Genomic DNA, 22,570 nt, shown 5'->3' on the forward strand with positions numbered 1-22,570 from the left:
TTCTTTAAAAGCCACTTTGTGGTGCTATAGTACCAATAGAAGGTTTAGCAGGCGCTTGGAATTCCTCAAGACAGAATGTTTTTCAGGAGGCTGCTTTAATAAGGTATCCAGATCTTAGGGAATCCAGGTTGCTGCAGCTGATTTAGAATGACAGCATTCAGGGATAGAAAGTATAAGACACATTTTAATCTGAGAGTGTTTTGCTGCTTAGCATTTTGCAAGCAAGATGGAATCTATTGTTGACAGCAGTTTGAGGGAGATAATAGCAATGTCTGACATTGGCACTATAGAAAGATGGAAGGACGTGTGGTTGGTTTTTATTGGAAGAATATGTTTAAAGACAACCCTTAAATTGCTCCATGTAAGAGCTTCAGTCTTGGCTCCTGTCTTATCAGTCTCTTTGAGAGGAGATGGTATAATAGATAATTGACTTGACTATTTCTTGGAGATGAAAGGGGGGGGGGGAGAGAAGATGCATTGAAATGTACATGGGAGAGTTGTTGGCCTGCACTGCAGGCAGGGAGCCAAAAGCAGTTTCAGTAGTTAAGAATCCAGGGCTGAGTCAAGAATGATTGGAATACTGTCCAAACAGGGCTTACTATTTGTGTGAATTGAGTTATAACAGAAAATAGATTGGTAGAAGGTGATTATGGAACACTTAAACTTCCCAGGAAGGAAAGTTGCATCCTTTTTCCTGTTCTGATAAAGCTGATATTCAAAGCAGCACAGATGATAAAGCCATTCTTGTGCACAGCACAGCTTTTTTACATATAGATGTTACAGGGCAACTAATGAAAGCCTGCTTCTTATACTTAACATCAGCAATCAAACATAACACCAAGACATACAGTGGTACCTCTGGATACGAACGGGATCTGTTCTGGAGCCCCATTCGCATCTAGAAGGAAACGTAACTAGCGGCGGCACGTCTGTGCACGTGTGTGTCGCTTTTCGCCACTTCTGCGCATGCACGTGATGTCATTTTGAGCGCATGCGCAAGCGGCACAACCCGGAAGTAACACACTCCATTACTTCTGGATTGCCGCGGAGCGCAACTCGAACATGCTCAAACCGAAGCACATTCAACCCGAGGTATGACTGTAGTTTGTTTTAACCATGGTTTGTTGAACATGATCTGGCTTGCAGAGTAGCAAAGAAACTGCAATTGGTTTCACCTAATGTTGGCTTTTTTACCCCGTCTCTTTTGAGAATACCAGGCTGCTAACCCAAGCTCCATTACAGTGGTCAAGAGCTGACAGGGTCTCAACGCATCACCAGTTCCCTTGCCATTGACTAGCTGTAGAAATAGGGTATGGAAGAGGAACACTTTTCTCACTTGTTGCACTGTATAGAGGCTTGGAGAGATATGCTAGAAACAAGTGGAATTAAACAGTTGCAGTAGTTCCAATTAGCATAGTTACAGGAATAGTCTCAGAGGTCTGGGGCATAGGTAACATGAAGGTAACTAGGCCAAATGAATTGGCCTAAAGCACTTTTGATTATCTGTGCCTAACAAAGTACAGATGGGTGGGGTACAAACAAACAAATACTTCAGAGTGCAAAAGGTGGCTGGTCCGCCTGCTTACCTGGCACTGACACTGTATCTTTCACATCAACTGGCCAAGGGAAATCTGGGTAATCCTCCAGGAGAATGTTTCATTCCTTGTACAGATGTAAGAAGATGCCATAATAACACCAGCAAACACGTTTTCTTCAACATCCAGCAAAGTGGATGTTCTACTTCAACTTAGTCTTCCAAAGTGTCTCTCCAGAAGCAGCCCGGCCCTGCATTTTTTGCAGTTGAAGTTCTTACCTATGACTGTTATTTGATCACAGTCCAACACTATGAGCCAGGTCTGCAAGAAGAACCCATAGTCCACAAGGATGACCCAATGCAATGGAGGCTCTCAGAAGAAAATGCCCATTGGTAGTTTGTTTTCAGGTTGTATTGTAGCTTTGCCTGGATACAACAGCATACAGGTCCATGAACTGCCCTTGATGTCTACCACAGCCTGGAATACTATCCTTATTTCAGGCATAGTAATATGTCCCATGGGATTTTGATGCCAAAAATGGAAATGAGAAGAATCTAGGTACTTGCCTAGCCAAAAGAAATCTAGTTCATGAAAACACTGGATTATTTCCCTCTTTTCTTCCACTTTAATCAAGCCCTCCAAATATAGATAATTGATATTATGGTCAGCGGCTGGTGTGCAGATTGGCATGGGAACACAGGGGCTAAGCTCTGTGGCATGCACCGAGCCTCCGACCAGGCCCCACTCAGCAGTCCTACTAGGCTGACGCTTCGCTCTCCCAGGCCCACACCACACTCCTACCTGGCCCTGACAGCCTCTGCAGTTCCGCCTGTTATCCCCAATACATCGACAGTAGGAACGACAGTGGCGCAAATGGCTCCTTGTTCAGCAGACAACCATCGTTTTTGTGTTGATCGCCATTTTGTCACACCAGAAGTCCTCCTTGGATAATCTTGTTGAAGTTTTTACAGCCTGTGGACTTTCCAACCCTGAAGGTGATGCTGGGAAGCAAGTTTGTGTTTTGATGGCACAGCAAGCTGCAATTAATCTTAAAACTTATACAAAAACTTCCAAACTCCTGTTTCCTAGTCATGCTGGCAGAGGAGGGAGAAACACACACTGCAGTTCATTCAAATAACACTAAACTATGGTTTGGCATTGCATTTGATTGAGGCTACAGTCTACTTCTGGTCTGCCAGCTGATAACATATGCTAGTTAATTCTGGCATGATGCCAAATGATGGTTAAACAGAACTGAACCATAGACCTCTGCCTATTAAATATGATATTATTAGAGATAGGGCCTTGTGCCATGAATGGATTTCATGGAAATCCTTAAGTGTCCATGATCAGAAACATTGCCAAGCCGAAATATCTCTGCTAATCTTGCAGAGATTAAATCATATATTTTATGGACCATATTAGTTGAATTAGCTGTAGTATCTTGGTTCCTACTTTAGACCTAAAAGCTAAGAAAATGTTTCCAGCTTGGGGAAGAAAGGAGCCTGTTCTGTGAAATACAGTATATGGTGCTTAAATAATGTATAAATCAGGTTGGACAGGAGCTGCCTGTCAGTTTTATTAACTTTGACCTTTTCTCCCATTATAAAGATGGTTTGGTAAATATTTAATGGGCCCTTATAGATCTTGACAGTTGGATCTCTGTTCCTGGAAGCAGAATTAGGTGGGCAGGAGTGCCTGTATTACATGCAATTAACAAACACAGTTTAATCAGAAAGACATGGCCTTCAAAAGCAAAAAACGTGTTCTGGTTTTGAATAATAATACTTTAAAAAAAAAAATCACTATGCTTTCAGATAATGCCATCCAAAGCAGAAATCCTACAAGGTAGTTTCAGCATGGGACCCCCCTCGCCCCTTTTTAAATGGCACAATTCAAAATCTAGCTCTGATTAGTGCAGATGTTTGTGCCATGTCCATTGTGCAGACTTCTAAATTGGGCGAAGTCACCCCATCCTGTGTCGCTTGGTCTATAACAAGCCTTCCTTTTCCAGACTGGTCCGCCAGGGTCTAAATGGCTGAGCTTGCACTGGTCTTAATAAGATGTCATGAAAGGAAGGGAAGGGTAAGTGTATAGAGTCAGAAAAGGGTCTCTTGCCAAGTTAGTGGTGCCTTTAATTCCATGAAAAGGTGGTGCATATTGCTCTCACTGCAAATTCTAGTAGCAAAGATTGAAAATAGGATTGCTTGACATTTTGAAACATTGTCTTTCAAACATGTACTGTCCCTTGCATTCATTGATTTTTATTTAAGGAATCTGAGAGAAAAACAAATTTTAGCAAAATACATTGGCCTAAGATGAGCATGCTAGAGTGAAATGATACTCAGTCCTCTCTAGCAGAGAGTAACTCCACTTCTATTAAGAATGCTATACATCTTTGTATCATTGTCTAAATCACATGGTAAATGGGTCAAGAAAACCAGAAAGTTGTTATGATGCAGAATGGGATGTTCTAAAACAGACAGTTTGCTCTTTGCTGGATGGTGTCATTAATTTGTAGAGTGTTTTCTGAAAACTCCCAACTCCAATCAACCCTGGCTGACAGCACATGGTTACGGATGATGTTTAATATGGCAACATCTCAGGGGCCACAACTTCCCCACTCTTGACTTAATGGGACCATTTCAGCAAAACAATTTAACTTTGAATAAGAGGTGCTGGATAATAAGACACCTTGCTTCCCGGAGGCACCTGTTCAAAGCATAGTGCTGAACTCGATGGATCCTTGATGGGATTCAACAAGTCTGTGACTATTTGGGACACATTGGATCAACAGACTTACTTGGTCTTACAACTCTGCTGCCATATATGAAATGCATGATTTCTTATATCTTCCCTGTAATGTTTCTGATAAGCTTTGTCCATCTTCCTTTGTCCCCTTGGATAACTTTTTTTTTTAAAAGGAAGGTAACCATATTAGTAAAGGTAAAGAGACCCCTGACCATTAGGTCCAGTCACAGATGACTCTGGGGTTGCGGCGCTCATCTTGCTTTACTGGCCGAGGGAGCTGATGTACAGCTTCCGGGTCCTGTGGCCAGCATGACTAAGCCGCTTCTAGCAAACCAGAGCAGCGTATGGAAACGCCGTTTACCTTCCTGCTGGAGCGGTACCTATTTATCTACTTGCACTTTTTTGGGGTGCTGGGACCGAGCAACGGGAGCTCACGCCGTTGCAGGGATTCGAACCGCCGACCTTCTGATCAGCAAGCGCTGGGCTCTGTGGATTAGACCACAGCGCCACCCACGCCATATTACAACTTATCAATTACTTTAATGGTACAATTATTTAATGTCATTATTTCAAATGACTTATCTTTTGTGATTAAATATGTAAAAGGTAAAGAGACCCTGACCATTAGGTCCAGTCGTGGCCGACTCTGGGGTTGTGGCGCTCATCTTGCTTTATTGGCCGAGGGAGCAGGCATACAGATCATGTGGCCAGCATGACTAAGCCGCTTCTGGCGAAACCAGAGCAGCGCACGGAAACGCTGTTTACCTTCCCGCAGGAGCGGTACCTATTTATCTACTTGCACTTTTTTGGGGTGCTTTTGAACTGCTAGGTTAGCAGGAGCAGGGACTGAGCAACGGGAGCTCACCCCATCGCGGGGATTTCAACTGCCGACCTTCTGATCAGCAAGTCCTAGGCTCTGTGGTTTAACCCACAGCGCCACCTGCGTCCCGGTTAAATATGAGTGACCTGCAAATTATCATAACTGATTTTGGTTGTTGTGGGATTTTTTGTGTTGTACAAAATGTTCTGAAACTTGACCAATCAATTAATTTTCTTTGGACCAGTCAAATACTCAGCCCTTATTTCCTTATATGATTGAGCGCTCTAGGCAAGAAATGTGCAGTGATCTGCAGAAAGTGGACTCGTAATTGGCATGGTTTTCTCAAAATTTGGGACCAGAAGGCCTTTAAGATGTCCAGCTCTGCTAAGCATTTTGCAAAGAGCAGCACAAGGGAGGGTGTTTTTCCCCCCATTGGCACGTAAAATACTGCCAGAAAGGAAGTTGGCCATGCTCAGATGGTTGTGGCAGCAAAGGTGCAGTGCACATTCCCCTGATTAGTTTGTTACTTTAGCTTATGGAGAACACTGTCACTCCTTCTAATTGTGGACTCAGCACTGACAGGATTGGATCCAGAGATTGGGTCACTGAGTAGCTAGAGTATTGGTATTGGTGGGCTCAGGAAACTCCAAAGTTTGCAAGAGTATGCTAACATTGCTAACATGTGGGATGGCACTTCCACTTGAGTGGATTAGGTAGAGGCCCTGCCAGTCTTCTGCTTCCTCTCCAGAGGCAGGAGCCATCCCATAGCCCAGACCAACCCTTTTAAGGCTGGATTACGTTGGGTCCAACTGAGTTTCTCAGGATTCTTAGCTTTGTTAGTGTTTCTCTAGTGTAATTTCACTTTTTGGTGGTGGGACTGTTTTTTCTTTTATTTTCAACTGTCCTCTTCTGTTTACTTTGCTGTGCTTACTCCCCCCCCCATTTTTACTTTGATTTCCCCCTCACAGTTTGCTTGTTTGCTATTTGTCTATTACTTGTGTAGTTTTATTCCCCCATCTCCCTAGTGAGGTAAGAGGTAAAGGGAGAGATTTGCCTATAGCAGAGAATATAAAGTAAAACTAAAAGTCCACCTGGACTTCTTTTCTCTCAGTTTGACTGTAGTCATCACCATTTAGGTGAACACAGCATTTTTGGCGGATCCCATTGATAATTTAGCAAAGTGGTGGTACCATTTTGTTTTGTGTTTTTTTAAAAAAGATATTTATTAAGGTTTTCAAAGTATTACATAATAGAAAAAAGAAAAATACAAAAATAAAAATAGTTAAGAACAATTCAGTCTTTCTAGTAACTTATCCTTCATTCGCTTATTTCCTGGACCTCCTCACGCCTCCCTTTTCTGTATTCCAGTTCAATTTGTTGGTTCAGCGAATCCCTTCCCTCTTTGATTATCCTGATCTTCAATCTTAAAGTATTTTAGCATTGGATTTTTACCTATTAATAGTTCATTTTCTCATATTCCCTTATAACATTACAGCTATAGATCACTTAGTTTCTATCCAACATCATTCTAACATTCATAGATTTTACAATATTTCTTTAAATAGTCTTTAAATTTTTTCCAATCTTCTTCCACCGACTCTTCTCCCTGGTCTCGGATCCTGCCAGTCATTTCTGCCAATTCCATATAGTCCATCACCTTCATCTGCCATTCTTCCAGAGTGGGTAGATCTTGTGTCTTCCAATACTTCGCGATAAGTATTCTTGCTGCTGTTGTGGCATAGATAAAGAAAGTTCTATCCTTCTTTGGCACCAATTGGCCGACCATGCCCAGGAGAAAGGCCTCTGGTTTCTTCAAGAAGGTATATTTAAATACCTTTTTCATTTCATTATAGATCCTCTCCCAGAAAGCCTTAATCCTTGGGCACGTCCACCAAAGGTGAAAGAATGTACCTTCAGTTTCTTTACATTTCCAACATTTATTATCGGGCAAGTGATAGATTTTTGCAAGCTTGACTGGTGTCATGTACCACCTGTAAATCATTTTCATAATATTCTCTCTTAGGGCATTACATGCCGTAAATTTCATACCTGTGGTCCACAACTGTTCCCAGTCAGCAAACATAATGTTATGTCCAACATCTTGTGCCCATTTAATCATAGCAGATTTCACCGTTTCATCCTGAGTATTCCATTTCAACAGCAAGTTATACATCTTTGACAAAATCTTAGTTTTAGGTTCTAACAGTTCTGTTTCTAATTTTGATTTTTCCACCTGGAAGCCAATTTTCTTGTCCAAATTATATGCCTCCATTATCTGATAATAATGAAGCCAGTCTCGCACTTTGTTTTTTAATTTCTCAAAACTCTACAATTTCAATTTGTCTCCTTCCTGTTCTAAAATTTCCCAATATTTCGGCCATTTGGCTTCCATAGTGAGCTTTTTCTGAGCCTTTGCTTCCATCAGTGACAACCACCTTGGGGTAGTGGTGGTACCATTTTGGATTGGCCCTTAGCTTGTGTTTTTAAGTGCTTCTTCCCCTCAGCTTGGTTGTCCTACTGAGTTCTGTGCCAATTAAACCCTACATGATCACCTGTCTCCTCTCTTATACCACATTATGCATATGAGGTGGTAGACTGTAATCCATGACAATATATATTCTAATAAATTTGTTAGCTTTTAATGCGCCCCTGGAGTCTTTGTAGGCTTTGCTGCAGCAGGCTACCACTAGCCCTCAGAAAATTCTTGAGATGTCTTTTCTTTCTTCAAATTTATTTTATTCAAAATAATTAATACTTGTAGCAAATCTATGCTAGGTAGCCGTGTAATTCCTGGATCATAAAGCTGGGCTGGTTGGATAGGCGGAATGCATGGCTTAGGCCAATACAGTTTTTGCTTTCTAGCACCTAGCTTCTTTTCAGCTGTAGAGATCCCCTGTGTCTTGTCAATGCCAGCTGTGGGTTCATTGTCTAAGAATAAAAGGAAAATTGACTTTTACAATGTAAGAATCCTGAACTGTCTTTTGATGACTCTCTCTGTGAAAAGCATGAAGAGCATTTGGATAGATACTTGTGGAATATTTCATTGCCATCTCCTAAGCTGACAGCTGATATCTCAGGCATGTTCACACTTGTGAAAGTGCTGTAACCTCCAGACAAGTGTAGGAGTATTTGCCAAAATATCATAAAATGCTGTGCAGTAAATGATCATCATAACCCCCACCCCTGCCACTGCCACTGTGCTTTATAAAGGAAGAACTTAGAATGGCACAAGCTGTGCTTTTGTTGAAGGAAACGTTTTGGTTCTGGGTTCAATCATGTATGTGTAGCATGTAAAGTCCAAACTTCTGAAATGTTTCAAAGAGAAGGGTTATTAACTCATTCCATATCCTCTCTCCCTCTTTTCTAGTTGCAGTACCATGCAGGGCTGGCGTCTGGGCTTCTGAATCAGCAGTCTTTGAAACGGTCAGCCAACCAAATGGGGGTGTCTGCCAAGCGGAGACCGAAAGCCCAGCCTACCACCCTAGTCCTTCCACCTCAGTAAGTACTAAAGGTGTAGTGTGTGAAGGGGGCAGGAAGAAAGAAAGAGAATACCCACACACATACACACACACACAGAGAGAGAGAGAGAGAGAGAGAGAGAGAATTGCAGTACAATAACATTCTGGGACTCTCTATTTTCTATTTAAATACACTTTTAAAAAAATGAGAGAGGAGGGTGGAGTGTAAAAGCTGTTCTGCCAAGTTTACTTACTTAAGTTCAATATGTGTCTACCTGCCGCTGTTCTGTAATTCACCATTTTTGTCCCTAAAACCTGCAAAGAAAAAAGGAATTTCTGAAAACACCCAGGCACCTTGGCAATCTTTTAAATAATTTTTAGGGAGCTTTCAAAAACATTGGAATGTGTTTAGGATCATCCAGCACTTTCCCTGAAAGGTTGAGGAAAACCCTCCTTTCCACCCAAGCCCCACCCCACCCTAAAACTTAGCTTGGAGCAAGATTGTAAACCTTCAGACATACCAGCCTTATGTCAAACTGGATTTTTGCTGATCGGGTGTCCTTTGGGGACCCTCTGAAAAGGAAATATATACAGAGCATTGCTTTTCTGGTGAGGTTCCCAGGACTTGCAGTTCCAGTCCTGTCTTTGGTGGTAAAAGTTCTTGAGATGAGGAACGGGACAACTTCTGCTTTTAAGTTTTTGAGGATGCTTTGGGTCAGAGGGAGATGGAATCTGTTCATGGGATTGTGGCAAAGAGCTGTGTTCCCTCCAGTTCTGCTCTGGAGATCTTGAAAGCAGCCTTGATCAAATGCCTGAGGCATTGAGTGAGGAAGGAGCATGGCTTGGATCCGTCTAAATAGTTAATTGAATCACAGCCTCTGGCTTTACTTTTGGTGGGGGGATCCACAATGAAACAAATAGGATGGGCAAACCTCTTTTTCACTTGCTGATAAGAAACAAGAGACCTGAAGCTGAATGTATGGTTCTGTTAATCTAAACGGTTGTGGTTTTTTAAAAATAACCTTTATACAGACCACTTGTTTATTGTATGTTTATTTTATATTAGAATGCAGACACTTTTTGCAGGCTACATGCAATTAAGTTCAGTAACTATAAAGACTCTAGCAATCAGCAATTTGCGTAGTCTGGTTCTGATGCCAAGCACAAAAACCCCCACCGCCATGCAACAAAGCTTATAAATTAATCAAATTCTTAAAATATTTAGTGACATATATAGAGGAATTATCACAATAAGAAATGATGCATAAGACGTTAGTGTGGTGCTTTGAGCCCCCTTCTCTCAGAAGCATGCTTTTTCATTCAGGTATGAAACCTATGCTGCTGAGTATCTAGTTTTGAGATAATCAGCATCCTCTTTGCCAACAGTCTACATAGTTATGTGACACAGGAGGTCCAAAGGAAGAACTAAGTCCTTAGCACGAAGACTAACAGAAAGAAAAGGTAAATATCGCCTCCTACCACCACCTCTGTTGCAACAGAAAGCAATTGCATATGGATATTTGGATATCTTACCATTGTACAGTATCTATATAGCTGAACTTAGTGAGCCAGATAAATTCTTGCAGAGATTGAGAAAAGGGCCAAATGCACACTTGAAATGCTAGCCCTTGTTGTATTTATGAGTGTTAAGCAGATTCCTTATAATCAGTGAAGCAATGAAGCCTCATCTAATGTAAGGAAGGTTTGTGCTATTGAGTTACAGTGGTACCTCTGGTTACGTACTTACCGTAATTCGTTCCGGAGTTACGTTCTTAACCTGAAACTGTTCTTAACCTGAAGCACCACTTTAGCTAATGGGGCCTCCCGCTGCTGCTGCGCCACGGCCGCACGATTTCTGTTCTCATCCTGAAGCAGTTCTTAACCTGAGGTACTATTTCTGGGTTAGCGGAGCCTGTAACCTGAAGTGTATGTAACCTGAAGCGTATGTAACCTGAGGTACCACTGTATCATTAAAATGGCGGTGGCCAAACTTTTTCAACTGGAGGGCCACATTCTCTGTTGGCCAGCTCTCCAAAGGGCTGCATGTCAGTACTGGCCATGGCCAAAGGAAAGATGAGTGTGGCCAAAGTGGGCAAGCCGACCCCATACTCTCTTGTATACTACACACCATGTGTGCACCACAGGCCTCTCGTGCATACTTATGTGCCTTCATTGTAATCTTTCCTCCTTGCAGTCTCTTCCTCTTGTTGCCCATCTGATTAGAAAATGCTGGAGCAGCAAGGAAGAGAGGGCTGTAGAGGGGACACTCAAATATACACACATGTGGGGTTGACTTCCTTCACCTCTTACCTTCCAGTTCCTGATTACTTTGCTTGTTGATGATCGCATTGGACCTTTCCAACCAGAGAGCTGTTCAAACAGGTTAATCAAGGAGTTCAGATGAACTGCTTATGCTTACTGTCTCTTCCCTCTTCTCCCATAAGTGATCAGTAGAAGAAGGAAGGATACCCCTAAGCACAGTGGGGTGCTTCCTAATAACATCTATATCTGTTCAGCCACCATATATATAACCTCAGATTACACTGTTAATGCCACTTACATTCCCTTGCCTTGTTTTCACTGCTGCCACTGAATAACTGTTAGTTGTATCTGGTTGACTGACCAAATCCAAAGAGTACTCCCTGATACTTCCTCATCATCCTGGAAAAAGTGACAAGTGGGGTGCCACAGGGTTTTCTCCTGGACTACTTGTTGCTCAACATCTTTATAAACAACTTGGAGGAAGGAATTGAGGGAATTCTCATCAAATTTGCCAATGACACCAAACTGGAAAGGGTAACAAATGCCACAGAAGATAGAATCAGTATTCAAAATCAGATTGGATAACTGGTCCCAAATAAACACAATGAATTTCAATAGGGACAAATGCAAGGTTCTGCACGTAGACAGGAAGAACCACCTGCACAAATATAAGATGAAGGACACATGGCTTGCAGTAATGTACATGTGAAAAGGTTCTAGGAGTCTTAATAGCCCACAAGCTTAACATGAGTCAACAGGGTTGAATAGAATCATGGAAGTGTACGGTTGGAAAGGACCATAAGTGCCATCTAGTCCTACCCCCTGCAATGCAGGAATCTTTTTGCCCAGTGTTGCGCTTGGACCCACAGCCCTGTGATTAAGAGGCTCATGCTCTACCAACTGAGTTGATACAGCAGCAGCAGAAAAAAAAGCTAATGCTATTCTGGATTGCATCAACAGAAGTATAGTGTCCAGATCAACGGAAGTACTAGTACCACGCTATTCTGCCTTGGTCAGACCCCACCTGGAATACTCCGTCCACTTCTGGGGACCACAATTTTAAAAGGATATTGACAAGCTGAAACATGCATGGAGGAAGGCAACCAAGATGATAAAGGGTCTGGAAGCCAAGCCTTATGAGGAATGGTTGATGGATTGTGTATGTTTACCTGTAGAATTGAAGACTGAGAGGAGATATGAAAGCCATCTTCAAATATTTAAAGGACTGTCCCACGGAAGATGGAGCAAGCTTGTTTTCTCCTGCTCCAGTGGTTAGGACCCAAACCAATAGCTTCAAGTTATAAGAAAGGGGATTCCTGGGAAATTTTGGAACAAGAGGGTGACAGATTAAAACTGCAGAGCTTTGAAAAATTAAAAAACAGAGTACGAGATTCGCTCCATTATTATCAAATAATGGAGGCATATAACTTGGACAAAAAATTAGGCTTCCAGGTGGAAAAATCAAAATTGGAAACAGAATTGTTAAACCTAAAGTTAAGAATTTGTCAAGAATGTATAACTTGCTGTTGAAATGGAATACTCAAGATGAAACGGTGAAATCTGCTATGATTAAATGGGCACAAGATGTTGGACATAATATTATGATGGCTGACTGGGAACAGTTATGGACCACTGGTATGAAATTTACGGCATGTAATGCCTTAAAAGAGAATTTAATGAAAATGATCTACAGGTGGTACATAACACCAGTCAAGCTTGCACAAATCTATCATCTGCCCGATAACAAATGTTGGAAATGTAATGAAACTGAAGGTACATTCTTTCACCTTTGGTGGACATGCCCAAAGATTAAGGCATTCTGGGAGATGATCTATAATGAAATGAAAAAGGTATTTAAATATACCTTCCTGAAGAAACCAGAGGCCTTTCTCCTGGGCATGGTCGGCCAATTGGTGCCAAGGAAAGATAGGATTTTATTTATGTACGCCACAACAGCAGCAAGAATACTTATCACAAAGTATTGGAAGACACAAGATCTACCCACCAGGGAAGAATGGCAGATGAAGCTGATGGACTACATGGAACTGGCGGAAATGACTGGCAGAATCCGAGACCAGGGAGAAGAGTCGGTGGAAGAAGATTGGAAAAAATTTAAAGTATATTTACAAAAACATTGCAAAATTAATGAATGTTAGAAGGATGCTGGAATGAAGCTATATGGTTTTTAGCAGAAATGTAATAACGAATTAAGTAAAAGCTGATTGATAATGGGCAAAAATGAAAAAAAATTAAGGTTAGACCGTTAAGATTAATTATAGAACAAAAATTGAGAAAGATGGAAAGAATTTGCTGAAATAGTGAATTGAACTAGCATACAAAAAAGGGAGGTGTGAGGAGGTCAATGAAACAAGTAATGAAAGGTAAAGATATGGAATATTGGATGTGTGTTTTAGTGTCTTTGTTTCTTTTTGCTGTATTGTTGTATTGTTTTTTATGTTTTTTCTTTTTATGTATTGTAATGTGTTCTGTTAAATTTTTTATTGTTTTCCTTTTTCCTTTTTTCTGTAATCTTTAAACTTTTAATAAATATCATTTAAAAAAAGAGAAAGGGGATTCCAACTAAACATCAGTAATAACTTTTTGTCAGTAAGCACTTTTCAACAGTGGAAAGAACTACTTCAGGGGATTGTGGACTCTACATCCTTGGAGGTTTTTAAGCAGAGGTTGAACTGTCATCTGTTATGGAATCTTTAGTTAGTTCTGCATTGCAGGGGACTAGATGACCCTTGGGGTCCCTTCCAACTCTGTAGTTCTATGATTATATGATACTACACAAACAGGTTGAATTAGATGACGCTCAGGGTCTCTTCCAGTGCTGCAATTCTATGATTCATTTACAGTGTCTTAATCTATTTTAATTTGTTCCAAAGGAAAAATGATTTAGAAATGGCACTTGGCATGATATCATATCTGTTCGTATAGTTCAGGTCAAAGGGATTTTTCTGCAGCCCAAGAACAAAATTATGTGGGAAAGCCATTTGTATATGGCTTTTCTGGCAGCTGTTTACTCTTTTACTTGAGTGGGTGGTTCTGATCTCTTGATCTGAAAGAAGAATCCAAGATTCCCATCACATTTCATGCCACATCATCCTTGGCAAAACTGCCTAGTTCCAAGTCTGTTAAAGGCTGGTTTTCTAGACAGTAGTATCGTCCACTATCTTTTTAAGTATTAAAGTATTAAAGGAAATACATGGAAATACCGTATAGAGAGTTTGTGCGAAGACCATTGCACCATAACTCCAGACTAAAACTGAATTGGCATATGCAAAGGGGAAAGAGAAATAAAAAATACCAGCTGCCAGGAAGATCAGTTCTGCTATGGGCATGGATAAGAGGGTAATTAACCTATCAGCCAGAGGCTTGGAAAAGGTGAGATTGTGGTGCATCCTCAAGTTATGGATGTGATACTTGGGACAGAGGGCCTTATATGCAAGGATTGATGATTTCACATGATATGGAGGGTAGTATTGACTGGATAGGTATGCATAGTAACAATAGTACTGGATAATAGTCATGTGGTAAATATATTATGCATGATAAAGAGTTATTTTTCTTTTTGTAAAATGGGAGCAATAGATTTCCATAGGAGAGTTAGCCTTCAGTGCCCTGTTGGATCAGGCCAAAGAGCCTTCTTGTCCAACATTCTGTTCTCACAGTGACCAGCTAAATGCATCTGGGAAGTCTACAAGCAGGTCACAAGTGCAATAGTCCTCACCTGCTTCCCAGTCACTAGTATTCAGTGGCATATCACTTCTCATATTGGAGGTAACATAGTCATTATGACTGCTAGCCATAGCAAAAGCCTTACCCTTCACCATTTTTTTAATGAACCATATGGGCCTTAGGAAACCTCTTTTACACAACCTGCACTAGTCTTGCTTTGAGTTGTTAAAAATGATACTTCACCCAGCATTATTGATTAAGGCAACATGATGTGCCAGAAAGTTACCCCCCCCTTGTGAAATTGGCTTTATGAGCCCTTCCTAGCATTGTGTTGTGCATACTTCAAAGCCATATTGAAGCTGTTAACCTTGAGTGGAGACTTTGTTCCATTGTCTTGACCTTCTGAGATGTTTCAAAAGCTCCAGTTTGCTATCAGGTATAGGTAAGGGAATCAGTAGAAATGCCAGGATAGGTTAAAAGTGAATATGATGGGAGAGAGTTCCAGAATCAACTTATTATTGTTGTCTGGCTTCCCTTTAGCTTCAAACACTTGGTTGCTGAGAGATTGCCATTAGTGGGACTTTTCCTGCAGTCCTGGCTGCAGAGTAGGCTCAGCGGGTCACATAATTTTGTTAGTGGTTTTTCTTTCTCTCCAGTTGGCTCATTATTCTTTATTAGACTGTCAAGAAAAATAGAAGAACTACTAAAATTAAATAATTGCTTAAAAATGGGGGAGCACTTCTTATCCCTTTGGACCATCCTTCTTTGAGAAAACAGATTTTTCAGTTGCTCAGGGTTCTCTAGTTGCCAACTTGATTTACTGCAGGGGCCTAAACACATTTTGGGGAAAGGAGGGAGGACGGAAACTTTTTATCATGTGGCTTTCCCCCATGCTGCTTAAATTTTGACATTGCCCTTAGTTCCTGTTAGTATTACAAGGTACATCCAGTGTTCTACATTCCCCATTCACCAGCCGTGTTTTGCGACTGGCCATAGTCCACTTGCAACCAAACAGCCATGTCTTGTCACCAGGTTTGGTGACTGACATATCCACCATCTGGCTGTTGCGCAAGTTAGCTGGCTTAAGCCGAAGCATGGCAGCAAAAACTAAAACAGGCTGATGGGGAGGAGCACACGGCTCCAATAAGGGGCTTGGGTGGGGAGTAGGGCTGGACAATGTTAGGATTTCAACATCACAATATATCACCAGACAAACATTGCGATCTGACAGTACAACACAATGTTGAAACAAACTGCATTGGCCCAAGCCCACGAGGGTGAAACTGCCACAGCTCTGCCCTCGGGAGCTGAGGCACTTTCACTGCAGCACTTCGCAGGCAGGGACAAACACTGCTTGTTTGCGCTGCTCAGGTGGGGGGCAGGACAGCTCCCGCCTCCCAGCTGAGGGAGCCCCAATGTCTCTCTTGAGGAGCAAGCAGCTGTGTCCCCCTGAATGGAGAGGTTTAAAGGAGCCCCCACCCATCTCCAGCTCGTGCAAGCAGGAGGTGAGGGTTCTGCTGGGGGGGGGGATCACATCTGCCAACCAATGTGCCGCTTTGGTTTCAGATAGTACATGGGAAGACAAATCTAAAAAGCCTGGGACACAAATTTTCACAGCCTTCTAGCAGCTGTGGTGGCTCATTTACCAGAAGTAATGTATTTAGCATTAACTGTGGAAGTGTATACTGGATTCTGACAAAACTAAACCTCCTAGAGCACAATATATATATCAAGATTAAAGTAAAGTGTAAAGGGACCCCTGACCATTAGATCCAGTCGTGGCTGACTCGGGTTGCGGCGCTCATCTCACTTTACTGGCCATGGGAGCCGGCGTACAGCTTCCAGGTCATGTGGTCAGCATGACTAAGCTGCTTCTGGTGAACCAGATCAGCGCACGGAAACAGCGTTTACCTTCCCGCCAGAGCAGTACCTATTTATCTACTTGCACTTTTTTGGGGTGCTTTTGAACTGCTTGGCAGGGGGTTGGACTCGATGGCCCTTGTGGTCTCTTCCAACTCTATGATTCTATGATTCTAGGTTGGCAGGAGCAGGGACCGAGCAACGGGAGCTCACCCCATCGCGGGGATTAGAACTGCTGACCTTCTGATCAGCAAGGCCTAGGCTCTGTGGTTTAACCCACAGCGCCACCCGCGTCCCCGTAATCAAGATTACCACCACACAAAACACCATAGAATCATAGAATTTGTAAACCAAAGGTCTCCTGGTCCACTGCTGCAAATATGACCATGAAACCTCCATTTCCTCCCTTATTTGATTTAACGGCATCAAGCATGAAAGAAAAGAAAATACTCCGAGTGTATGTTTCAGAAGGAGAAACACCCCTCCCCCTGTATATAGGTCTCATGATTAACACTGTCACTAAAGAAAAAATATATATAGATAAACTGTCTTATCTGGGCCTGAGTGTTACATATACAGTGGTGCCTCGCAAGACGAAATTAATTCGTTCCGCAAGTTTTTTCTTCTTGCGAGTTTTTCTTCTTGCGAAGCACGGTTTCCCATAGGAATTGCATTGAAAATCAATTAATGAGTTCCTAGGGAAACCGCCTTCAGACCAGGTCCGGGGACAGTCTGTCCCCCGACCTCTTCTGAAGGCTGGGGGGGGGGGACAAGGGCTTTTCTTCCCACTGCCAGCCTTCAGAAGGCTGTTCTGAAGGCTGGCGGTGGGAAGAAAAGCCCTTCTTCCCACCTCCCGCCCCGCAAGCTCCGAGGACAGGAGGGCTTTGCTGCCGGCCGCCAGCATTTTAAAAGCCCCTGCTGTCCCGGGGCGATTTTAAAATGCTGGCGGGCGGGAGCGAAGCCTCCGCTGTCCCAGGGAGATTTTAAAATGCTGGCGGGTGGGAGCGAACGCTTCGCTCCCGCCCGCCAGCATTTTAAGATCGCCCGGGACAGCAGAGAAGTCTCTGCTGTCCTGGGGAGATTTTAAAATGCTGGGGGTCGGGAGCGAAGCGTTCGCTGCCGACCCGCAGCATTTTCAGATCGCCCGGGGCAGCGGAGAAGTCTCCGCTGTCCCGGGAAGGCAGGCGGGGGGGGGAGCAAAGACTTTTGCCCCCCGCCGGCCTTCAGAAGAGGTCCAGGACCTCTTCTGAAGGCCGGCTGTGGGCGAAAGTCTTTGCTCCCGACCGCCAGCAATTTAAAACAGGTCCCCGGAGATTTCCCTATGGGCTTTCGTCTTGCGAAGCAAGCACATAGGGAAAATCGTCTTGCAAAGCTGCTCAAAAACGGAAAACCCTTTCGTCTTGCGGGTTTTCCGTCTTGCGAGGCGTTCGTCTTGCGGGGCACCACTGTAATTGAGTGCAAGAAGTATCAGCCACAGTAACAAATGTACTGTGTGAACAATACATGGAGAAAGGTGTGTGCCCACTCAAGCTGTGACATAATCATGACCACAATTTTATTATTTATATCCCACCTATCTGACTCTGTTGTCCCAACCATTCTAGGTGGCTTCCAACACATACAGTATAAAAACATAATAAAATGCCAAACATTAAAAACTTCCCAATACAGTGGAACCTCAGTTCCCGAATGCCTCCGTTGTCGTACATTTTGTGTCTTGAACGCCAAAGACACGGAAGGAAATGTTTTTCGGAACTTGAACATGCAGTGCAGCTACTGCTGACTGCAAGAAGCTCTTGCAACAAATGGGAAGCCGTGCCTTGGTTTTTTAACATTCCAGAAGCCAAACTGGCTTCCGGAACAAATTTCGTTCGAGAACCGAGGTACCACTGCACAGGGCTGCCTTCAGATGTCTTCTATAAGTTGTGCAGTTCTTCATCTTGACATCTGAAGGGAGGGTGTGCCACAGGGAGGGTGCCACAGGGAGGGTGCCTTGTTCCTTGTAACTTCACTTCTAGCGGTGAGGGAACCACCAGGAGGCCCTCGGCGCTGGAGCTCAGTGTCCGGGCTGAATGATGGGGGTGGAGACGCTCCTTCAGGTATACTAGGCCAAGGCCACTTGGGGCTTTAACGGTCAGCACCAACACTTTGAATTGTGCTCAGAAACATACTGGGAGCCAGTGAAGAACCTTTAGGACCAGCGGTATATGATCCCAGTGGTCGCTCCCAATCACCTGTCTAGCTGCTGCATTCTGGATTAGTCTTTGTTTCTGAGTCTCCTTCAAAGGTAGCCCCACGAAGAGCATGTTGCAGTAGTCCAAACCGGAGATAACCACAGCCTGTAGCACTCTGGTGTGACAGTGAGCAGGCAAGTAGGGTCTCAGCCAGCATACCAGATTGAGTTAATGCTAAATACTGTACATTACTTCTGGTAAATGAGCTACTACATTGGCTGCCAGATGTTAATTTTTTTGGCATTAATTTCAGCTGTCCCACCCCACTAGTTACACTTGAGGGACCTCTGCTTCCTTGGAGCTTTGCAAAGACTGGATTTGCAGCACTCCTGAGGCTGTATTTCCACTGTTGGGTTTGTTCTAAGCACGTCTGCCTTTATACATCAACCCTCATCTCCTTTTTTTTCTTTTTCCACATCTCAGGAGTCACTTCCTTCCCATCCTCATAGGATAGTGGTTTTAAACTGATGGGCCTTGGTGCCCTGGAGTGACATGAATGATGGTGGGAGAAGCCATGGGCAGCACCTGCTTCCATCCCTCCTTCTTTTCCTCCTTCCTCTGAATAGATAAATTAGATTGTGTAGATTAGATTAATAAAAGTGGCCACGCATGGAGAAAGCGAGGCCTATGTCATCTGCAAAGCACGTCTGACAGGAACTCTGGTTCTTTGCCCTTGCTTTGGAGGGGGCTACACTGCTTGCAGACAGGGCGAGGGGGAACTGCAGAAAGAATGTAGTTGGTCAAGGCAGCTGTGGACGCAGAAAGATTGAAAACCTCTGTCTTAAAGCGAAGTGGAGAATCTTTGTAGTCTTATGTATAGAAGTGGACAGTGCAGTAAGATTTGCTGTGCAACAAGAAGGTGGTCAATTAATACTAAGCAAACCAAAGGTTGCTATTAAAACTTTTCAAGAGAGTGAGTGAGGTGAAATGTACGTAGCAATAATTTCAGCTGCTTCAAATTTCCTTAGTATTACGCAAATTTTGCTCTTTCCCCCTTACTGGCAAATGCTGCATTAAGTAACAATATTCATTAAATACCATAGAGATGATATGCAATAAAGAAATAATCCAGAGACCTGGGTTTGTGCTTCTCCCTAGAAGAGTTAATATAATTAAAGATTAAAATACTGTGTGCATTCTCAAACATAGAAATACCTTTTTGTACATGATGGGAATTGCATTAATAAGGAAGAGATCATTTTCCAATAACTTTCAATACAAGAGACATCCCCAATATCCTCACTCTTGCTAGTTTATCACACGACTCCTTTAGTATTACTTTTTCAAGGTAATGAATTAGCAACTGGCTCTGCTCCAGAAAAGAAATACAAGCTGGAAGTGTGTCTTTATCTGCATTCAGTCTTGTGATGTCGTTGTTAGGAATGTGCAATACATCTTTTTCTTCCCAGATTGCATTTTGCTAGTCTCAGATTTCCTTTGTTGAAATCTCATTCATTTTGTGTTCCCTTCATTGCTTATAATTTTTTTTTTGCTTGTTTCAATATTATTTTATCTTCTTACAGTTATAGTCCACCTTTCTTCAATCATAGAGCCCAAGGTAGCATACACATGGTTCCCAAGCAGTCACCCATTCTGGCACTGACCAGACTCTGACCTGCATAGCTTCAGCAAAGTGGTGGCCTCATGCACCTTCAGACTGTATCCAAGACTCATTATTCAAGTTTTTGCCTCTTTTTCTTTTAAAAAATGTTTTGTTGCAACTGCCTATATCAGCAGAGGAGCAGAACGCAGCAGCTACCATTCTGAGGTTGGGGAGAAGGGAGGAGGCAGCTGCCATAAAAAATGTGAGAGCTCCTATTCTTATTTATTTGCTTGTTTATAAAAATATTTATATACTGTTGTATCATTAAAATATTTCAAAGGGGTTTACAACATAAAAACATAAAATTATACAATAAATCATTAAAAGTTAAAAACAAGTTAAAAGCAAAAAGAATTTAAAACAACACCAATAGACCATTGTGGGTGAGAGACTCTTAATTGCCTGCATAGGCCTGGCAGAATAGAATTTTTCCCATCAGGTTTTTAAAAATTGGCACAGAAGTTACCTGCTGAATCTCCATTGGACTGGGCATATGAAGCTAAAGGCTACGTTTCATGTTGTCAAATGTGTCTCACTAGTTTAGAGAATGACTATAGACACTCCTGCAGATAATCTCAGTGATATATTCCAGTTTGATCACTGGTTTCAGGCAATCCCTGACACTTTCTCACCAGGTGTTCCACAACAGTGCTGTGTTTGGACTCTCTGGGGGATAATAGTGGCCAGAAGTAGCAATAAATAAAGAGCAGAAGAGCCCTGCTGGATTGGGCCAGTGGCCCATCTAGTCCAACATTCTTTTCTCACTGTGGCCAACCAGATGCCTGTGGTGCACTCACAAGTAGGATCTGAGCACAAGACCACTGTCCCCTCCTGCAGTTTCCAGCAACCAGTATTCAGAAGTATTAACTGCCTCCAAATGCAGAGGGGGAATTTCACCTTTCTCTCTGTTATTTTGATTGCCCTCTTCTGATCCTCCTCCAAATATATCTACAGTGGTACCTCAGGTTAAGAACCTAATTTGTTCTGGAGGTCCGTTCTTAACCTGAAACTGTTCTTAACCTGAAGCACCACTTTAGCTAGTGGGGCCTCCTGCTGCCGCTGCACCACCGCCACACGATTTCTGTTCTCATCCTAAAGCAAGGTTCTTAACCCGAGGTAATATTTCTGGTTAGCGGAGTCTGAAACCTGAAGCGTATGTAACCTGAAGCATCTGTAACCCAAGGTACCACTGTAATAGGAATGTTCCTTTGTATATTCATTTCAGGAAGGATGCAAATTTGATCAAATAATTCCTGCTCAATTCAGTTTTCCATTAGTCATGAAATGAATGCACTTCCCTAGCACTGATACTGGTTTAACAGTATGATATTTGCCTTTTCAGGCCCTTATGTTAACTTAGAGTGTCATGACAAAGGATGCATGCACACCATACGCCAAGCCATGCACTTTCAATGTATGGTGTGTCTGCAGCCAAAGTAACGAGAACAGTATAAATGGTGTAAAAACCAGGATTGGAAACTGGTATCCTAGAGACCAAGTCTGGCTCTCCAATGCTTCTGTTTATCTATCCTCCCACAGTATGCGCATAATATGTGTGTGTGTGTGTGTGCGCGTGTGTGTGTGAGTGAGTGTGTGTGCGTGTGTGTGAATATAATCCCCATTTATATGCCTGTCATAATCAATAACGCAGGTGAATTGTTCGTAACACTCTCACCTTCCCTCGTGTTCCCTATGGGGAACAAGAGCAGTGTCTCAGTCTGAGTTTTCAGTTGGTTGCTGTTACGTTGAAGTCAGAGAACCTGCAAACAGGAGTATAAATAAATGTAAAGTAAGAACTCTTGCATTACATCAGTATCAAAGCTGATTGGCTAATGTTCTCACAGTGGGGAAGAAAAGTTTAAAGAGACCTTTCAGTATTTTGACTCATATCGGCCCTTTCCCTATTCAGAATTTGACCCCCAATGAGAATTAGTTCTCAACAAAGAGCAAACTTAATTCCTTTTCTTCTAGTAATACTAGAAATGAATATCTATACTTAACTCCTGTTCATCTGGCCTTGTGTGGAATTTTGTTTTGTTTTGTTCTGCAGAGATTGTGAAATGCACTTCAGTTGCCAATCAGCAGTTTTTTTGTAGATTGCTTTAACCTTGCCCGGCAAGCTGCAAGGTTCAGAATACATTGTGGCTTTTTTGGCTGTATTTTCTTCTGCAGCTATCAAGAAGGAAGTTGTCTAGAATTTGAGAGAAGGATAGTGATGAGCCTGGTGTATTGAGTGTGGATTTCAACCACAAGTGATTGTTTCTTTTCAGGTTTTCTTTTTTTTTAAAAAAAAAGGGAGTGGGGGAAGAAGACTGTATCAGCAGTAACACCACCACTGTTCCATGAAATTAAGGCGTTTGCTA

At 42.5% G+C, this 22,570-nt stretch overlaps 1 protein-coding gene across 7 annotated transcripts in view; it reads left to right on the forward strand.

Annotated features, from left to right (window-relative positions):
* The window catches only part of MED27 (mediator complex subunit 27), a 185,970-nt gene that overhangs the window by 63,298 nt on the left and 100,102 nt on the right, over positions 1-22,570 (forward strand). For all 7 annotated transcript variants that reach the window (XM_082207876.1, XM_082207877.1, XM_082207878.1 and 4 more), the window contains exon 3: positions 8,474-8,604. In XM_082207876.1, coding sequence (XP_082064002.1) covers positions 8,474-8,604 — 131 coding nt within the window. The remainder of the gene's footprint in view (positions 1-8,473; positions 8,605-22,570) is intronic.

This window comes from Podarcis vaucheri (assembly GCF_965113315.1).
Source record: "Podarcis vaucheri genome assembly, chromosome: Z".
Taxonomy (NCBI): domain Eukaryota; kingdom Metazoa; phylum Chordata; class Lepidosauria; order Squamata; family Lacertidae; genus Podarcis; species Podarcis vaucheri.